Source organism: Pecten maximus, chromosome 12 (genome assembly GCF_902652985.1).
Source record: "Pecten maximus chromosome 12, xPecMax1.1, whole genome shotgun sequence".
Lineage (NCBI taxonomy): Eukaryota > Metazoa > Mollusca > Bivalvia > Pectinida > Pectinidae > Pecten > Pecten maximus.
Genome location: NC_047026.1, coordinates 6,575,883 through 6,582,743, shown reverse-complemented (window position 1 = coordinate 6,582,743; position 6,861 = coordinate 6,575,883). Strand labels below are relative to the sequence as shown.

General features: G+C 36.6%; 1 protein-coding gene across 1 annotated transcript; it reads right to left on the bottom strand.

Moving 5' to 3' along the window:
- Positions 1 to 462: 462 nt before the first annotated feature.
- On the bottom strand, positions 463 to 6,417 carry LOC117339897. The gene is made up of 4 exons (XM_033901609.1): positions 6,102 to 6,417; positions 4,431 to 4,564; positions 2,591 to 2,754; positions 463 to 1,755 (listed from the first exon to the last, which is right to left on the bottom strand). The coding sequence occupies exons 2-4, from the start codon at positions 4,487 to 4,489 to the stop codon at positions 1,463 to 1,465; spliced, it is 516 nt and encodes a 171-aa protein (XP_033757500.1). The 5' UTR covers positions 4,490 to 4,564; positions 6,102 to 6,417; the 3' UTR covers positions 463 to 1,462.
- Between the last annotated feature and the right edge of the window lie 444 nt (positions 6,418 to 6,861).

Here is a 6,861-nt window from a genome sequence, read left to right as displayed (position 1 = left end):
GCGATTGCGTAATTTTTTTTTATAACGACAGCAGTCAGATTTCTATCATTGGTGTCCTAATCCATCATATGACATAGATAAGTGTACTAAAGTGTTGGGCCACAAATGTCATTTTAAGTTAACGACTAATCTAAAATGGTTAACAAATACAAACACCTATTTTGTGAAGATGCGTAATTTTATTTTAACAATAATACAAAATATTACAAAAGATATAGATTTCAAACAAAACAAAATGTAAATATCATTGGTCGTGCATGTACAAGGGTATTTATCATAAGTTAAGCCATATAAAAAGTCAGGTATGTTGGGTGGAGGGGCGCTAAACGAGGGAAGGGCTTTGAAGGTTTGGTTTGGTTTGGTTTATTTTGTTTAACGTCCTATTAACAGCCAGGGTTATTTAAAGACGTGCCAGGTTTGGAGGTGGAGGAAAGCCGGAGTACCCGGAGAAAAACTGTCGACCTACAGTCAGTACCTGGCAACAGCCCCACGTAGGTTTCGAACTCGCAGCCCAGAGGTGGAGGGCTAGTGATAAAGTGTCGGGACACCTTAACCACTCGACCACGGCGGGCTTTGAAGGAAGGAGGGGGCGCTAAAAAGAGATCGACGGAAGGGGCGCTGAAGTGTTGAGGGTGCGTTAAAGGAAGGAAGGAGCTCTAAAGGAGTGAAGGAGCTGAAGGAGGGAGGGTGTTATAGGAAAGATTGGAGCTGAAGGAGAGAGGGGTGTTAAGGGAGGGAGGGGAGCTGAAGGAGGGAGGGGGTATTTAAGGGGTTTTAAATAAATGAAATAATATTTCATGGCTGTGACAATGACAGGCTAAAAACATTTATAAATACACCAATTAAAACGTTGTCAACATGACAGAATATTGAATGGAAGCGGTATTAATATCACAGAAATGCGTCTGTCTACGTCACCAGACAGTGGAATATCGAAGGGTCTCTAGACGTAATAGTTGTCATGCAAGTAAAGTAATAACAATACAGCCATAATATTTTATGGCTCGATATGAATAACACAAAACACATACTTAATTTGTATCCTCAAAAAGTAGACACATCAATAGGCCTTATATATATTACACGAATGTATTACATCACAGTCAGAAATATCAGGGTATGTGACGTCACAATCAGGAACGTATATTTTCACAATTTACTTCTGCGCTGCTGTCGTTTTTGTGGTTGTCTTTTTTGTGTGTGAAAAAAACACCAACATGTAATAAGATACTATAAAATATATCTTGTTTCCTGTATATCTTGTTTCCTGTAAAACTTTGTTTTTCCTGTTTAAAATAAACGAAAAAAAAATTCGTTTGACATGAATAAGTATCTTATTGGCCAACATTCACACATTTATCTGTGTTTCGGCCATTTTACACGTTAAAATACCCATTCACCATCGTTGCAGTCATTTGTGACGTTAACAGATTTTTTTTAAACATCCCATGTTTTATTTACTTTACACTTTAGAGGTATCCATGCCTGTGTGTGCAATAGGCGGAAGTGCTGCCGGAATTTGTTCCGCGGAAGTACTAGCGCCCTCTAACGGCTGAAGATGATTGTGTGACCGGTATAACTCCGACGGCTCAGGGTACTCTGGGGGTGCCGTGCCAGGGGTGGCACGTTCTTCGTAGGCTGGTGGTTGTGGAAAGTTTCCCGTGGGCCTTGTATATTGTGTATAACCCATTGGATACCCCGCTGTCTGTTGCTGTGTCGGATAGGAGCTATTCGTCCAGTTCGTATGGGTGCTTACTGAAATAATATAATTGACAAAAATAAATATTATAATGATGTATACTGTACTTTGGGAGCCCCACAATTTCATTCTCATATGACATTGGTTATTTGTCCCCGAGACATCTGACAACCGTCCTCATATGACATTGGCTATCTGTCACCAAGACATCCGTCCTCGTATGACATTGGCTATCTGTCACCCAGACAACCGTCCTCATATGACATTGACTATCTGTCACCCTGACAACCGTCCTCATATGACATTGACTATCTGTCACCCAGACAACCGTCCTCATATGACATTGGTTATTTGTCCCCGAGACATCTGACAACCGTCCTCATATGACATTGACTATTTGTCCACGAGACAACCGTCCTCATGACATTGGCTATCTGTCACCCAGACAACCGTCCTCATATGACATTGGCTATCTGTCACCCAGACAACCGTCCTCATATGACATTGACTATCTGTCACCCTGACAACCGTCCTCATATGACATTGTCTATCTGTCACCAAGACAACCGTCCTGATTTTTTTCTCGCTAGACAACTTTCATCATGACTATGACCGTTGCGAAGGCGTTAAACCCCGAATACGTTTTTACTTGCATAGTTATTGGATGAGTGCATTCTACAATATTCGATATACCCATAATATCTATGTTTAATTATATTTTCAATATTCATCTAAGATTATTCATATTCATTATTTAACAACAGATACGCATGGCTTGCAAGCTTAATTTGTTGTTTTAGTCTCGTTTACACTAAATTATCGTATGAAAATCTGATATAATTTTCGATTTTTACATTTTTGTGAAAAAAACTCTGAACAAGCTGTACTTACCAAACGCCACATTGGAATTTCTCTGTTGTTGAGGAAGTGGAGCAATGACACGTCCCCTGTTACCTTGACTTTTGATTGACATACAAACAAGACACACAATACAGGATACCGTTAGACCAAGGAAGATGAGTCCACCGATGATACAGCCGATGATGATGCCAACCCTAGGGAATAAAAACAGGGTTTTGTGATATAAAACGGCTCTTCTATGATACATAACGTCATAAAGTAGTTTTTTTCTTTTTTTACGATTGACCAAAATTTCTCGGGTTTACGAAATGTTTGAGGTAAAGAGGATAACTCTTTTGTGGAATTTCCACTTTCATGTACTTTTTTTTTCTAAAATTCTACACTAGCGCGAAAAGGGTAAAAAAAAAAGAAATAAATAAAAAAGATAAATAAATAAATAAACAAATAAAGGTAGAAATAAAAATGAAATAAAAGAAAAGAAAAAAAAAGATAAATATAGAACCATTTCAAATTAATGAAGATCATAAACACCCTAAAATAATGGGCCAGGATAGCTCAGTCTGTTGGAGAGCCGGCCACGTAACCCGTGACAATGTCTGTTTCTCGGGAAGCAGAGAAATATCACGAGGAAACTTAGTGATAAAATGTTAAGTGCTAAAACTGACTCTGACTACCTTCAATTTGATTTCATTCGTAATAGTGTTATATTTGTACATTTTTAATTCAAGAGACAATTCGTGAAATAGGTTTCTTAGAATTTACAATTAGTTTTTATATCGTTTCATCTTTTATATGTATAATTAAGATCAGTTCCGAATGTCAAGTTTTTATCACTATTTCTGTACATGTATTTTGATCAATTATTTAATTAATACCTTCTGTCTTATAACAACTCCGTTAATTATCCATTGCGTTACGTAAGAGGATGACCATACTACTCCGCCTGGTCAGTTTGATACTGACCTCACGCTAATTCAACATGTATAGTTAAGTGACATCTGTCACTAAAATATAGATATTCCACAATAACCCGCCGTACAAGTCATAATGTTATCGTACATAAAATTTCAAAGTTTAACTGAACAAGTTCATACTTCTTCATTCCAACGGTACAAAACAACGGAAAATTCTTTATGTTAGAAACATGCCGGTTTGTGCTGTCGTGTTTTATCTTTATTGCCCTGGACAGCATGCGACGGGCCTCCCGTATGTTGTTCAGTGAGGTAGTCACCAACTACTACAAGGAGACCCCATACCAAAATGACCCAGACTGTCCACAGTGTTATATGTAATTGAATCACTGGTCGAGAATGATAAAATAAATAATTGTTCATTCCGGAAAGTTATCCAATCTGTTTAAGATTTTATTATGTACTTTGTTAATAAATTCAAGGACAGCAATCCCGTTTTGTAATTGAGATCGGGAGTCTGCATTCCGGGAGAAGAATAAAAACTTCACGACACGAGATGAAAGTTTTTCTACATGTTTCAAAATAACAAGACGTCCCGGATAAATGGAAAACAGCAGGGCACTTAACACAGCAAACAAACAAACCCTGAATTAATGTTAACAGCAGGGAATGCGATGGTTGTTGATGAGTGAAAACTGTGCCAAGTAACACTTTTGATAAAATGCCGTTTTAACAAGCCGTTCACATATTAATGTAGGTTATCATCATTATCAAATTTCAGATTGACAACATCGTTTAAAATAAATCCCCTAAGAAACAAAGGAATCAGTTGAAGAAATTATTTCTCTCATTAATGGTTGCACGATAAAACCTATTTGAATGTGCCATTAATTATCTGCCGAAATACAGAAACCATCGAAACTGAACAGTTATACTAACGCTGGGTTTTATATACTTACAGGCCATCGTCCTCGTTGGTCACAACACTCCCGATTATACTCGTTCCCACAGCATCCATAGTCACAGTAGGCGAAGTAACTCCTGTAGCCGAGGAAAGTTGTCTCGTAACAAATCTCACTGTCACCCCCAACACCTGCATAAGACGAAAACAATCTAAATCTAAGGTTTAGTTTAAACATATTTTATTGACATACAAAAATGACAAAAGGATTAGTCAGCGAGTTTTACCAACTTGTAAAAATATAAGGTAATAGTCACTTTAAACGGAATTCAAATGCGCTTATTATAGATAGGGGCGTCGTTTAAGAACATACACGTATACGTACTCAATAGCCCAATCTGTGAATAAGAAATGGATTGAATGATGGGTTAAAGGCCAGGGACATTCCTTCGTTCAGACATCAGAAGCATGCACAATTTCTATTGATAAAAGCTATGTCTGAACGATGATTATATGAGTATCTGTGCCTACATTTAATGAAATTAACGCCGGAATGTACAAAAAAAGGGCGTATTGTATACAAATACCATATGTCTTTGCAGTAATTAGTGTTACTTCGGGTCGAATTAAGAATTTTTATGACTTAATACTCGAAGAACTTTGGTTAACTTTCGTTAACATTATCGTCTATGGGAAATCATTTGTTTCCGTGGTTCCTAGAAGAGGAATATTTGGAATTCCAAAAAATCTAAACATATGTTTAAATCTGTAATATGCGTATGTATCTTAATAAAGATGTTATGACATGTATTTGCAGAATTAAAATCCTCAATATTTACGGAAATCAAATACAAAGCCGGAATAGACGGAGATCCGGATTAGACAGGGTCCGGTTTTGACAAGTTATATTGTATGAGATATGAAATGAGATTGTTGGTACAGTAGGATTGGGGGCTAGTATCTTTTTTTCTATAAATACTAACCAGAAGCAGACGCATGTAGTTTACCAAGCTATCAAGTCTGTATGATATATGTCGAGTCAGCAAAACAATTTAATGTTAATAAATAAAAAGTTACTTGGTTAGATTATCAAAAATTAAAAAAATAACCCAATAGACATCTTTAGTTTGGTTAGTTTGGTTTGTTTTGTTTAACGAGTTTTTAACAGGCAGGGTCATTTAAGGACGCGCCAGGTTTTGGAGGTGGAGGAAAGCCGGAGTACCCGGAAGAAAAACCACCGGCCTACGGTCAGTATCTGGCAACTGCCCCACGTAGGTTTCGAACTCGCAACCCAGAGGTGGAGAGCTAATGATAATGTGTCAGGGACACCTTAACCACTTGTCCACCGCGGCCCCTGACTGACATGTTTAGAACCTCCTCCACCAACGTCCTATATATTGACACGGGTGGTGCTATGTTGTATATATACAGAGTATACGTACATGTGTTTACGATTCTAATACAATTAAGTGACTGTCGTCATAACTGCTTCTCAAGTCTATTTTACTTTAAAAGGCATAAAATGTACAACATGCTTAAACGTGAACACCTGTCAAAAGTTCCTGTTTTAAATCTATTGGATTTCCTCCTGTAATCAAGTGTATACTATATCAGGGAAATATACTCCATAATGGCTATATTTAAACAATAATGACTATCTAACACATACCTGTACCTGTACCTGAGATTGACAATATACACAAACGGAGAGAAACAGACAAGTACTTACCAAGGATTTGAAGAAACACGACGAACACAGCCAGCATTAAATGCGCCATTTTTTTTCAACCTGTGTTTAAATGTTTACCCTACGTCATACCTGGCAGGGGGATTACGGTTTAAAGTTACAATAAAGGGTTATTGTCAATAGTAAATGTAGTATACCAAGTCACGAACTCACACACAGCAAACCAATAGATGAGAGTATTTAAGGCATGTCTGGGCGTATTACAGGAATACACCGGCGTATACTTACATATACCTGATCGGATTGTTATTACATGTACAAATGTACTTAGGTTACGGATTTAGAAAAAAAAAAAAAAAAGTCAAATGTAGGAAAGACTCAATAGATATTCATATCATACATATATGATCTAACATGAGTTTTTATTTTATATGAAATAAAAAAACAAAACAAAAAAAAACGAAGAAATTAATATAACATATAAGCATTTAACTCCGGACAAGTTTCATAGTCTCATATGAAATGAAAACAAATTAAAAAATACTTTTGATCACATAACTTAGAAAACTTACATTCAGCATATTTTGGCCTAAACGATATTACACGGACAGTTAATATTAAAGCACTAAAAAGGACATGATCTAAATTTAATGCTATAAAATCAATTTAATTTAATTAATCGTTTCTGATGTAATACGTTTTCCAAATCGACACCATTATCGACAGTTTGGCGTTTTAAATTTATGTAAATTAGGCTGTTTTGCCCCATGTTAAACCAGTCTATTTTATACATTCGGCAAAA

What these genes read in the sequence shown, in the direction of transcription:
- LOC117339897 (XM_033901609.1), bottom strand. Translation starts at nt 4,489, where the DNA reads ATGGATGCTGTGGGAACGAGTATAATCGGGAGTGTTGTGACCAACGAG. An exon ending in ACCAACGAGGACGATGGCCT is followed by an intron (nt 2,755 to 4,430) that starts GTAAGTATATAA and finishes TTTATTCCCTAG; the next exon opens with GGTTGGCATCATCATCGGCT. An exon ending in AAATTCCAATGTGGCGTTTG is followed by an intron (nt 1,756 to 2,590) that starts GTAAGTACAGCT and finishes ATATTATTTCAG; the next exon opens with TAAGCACCCATACGAACTGG.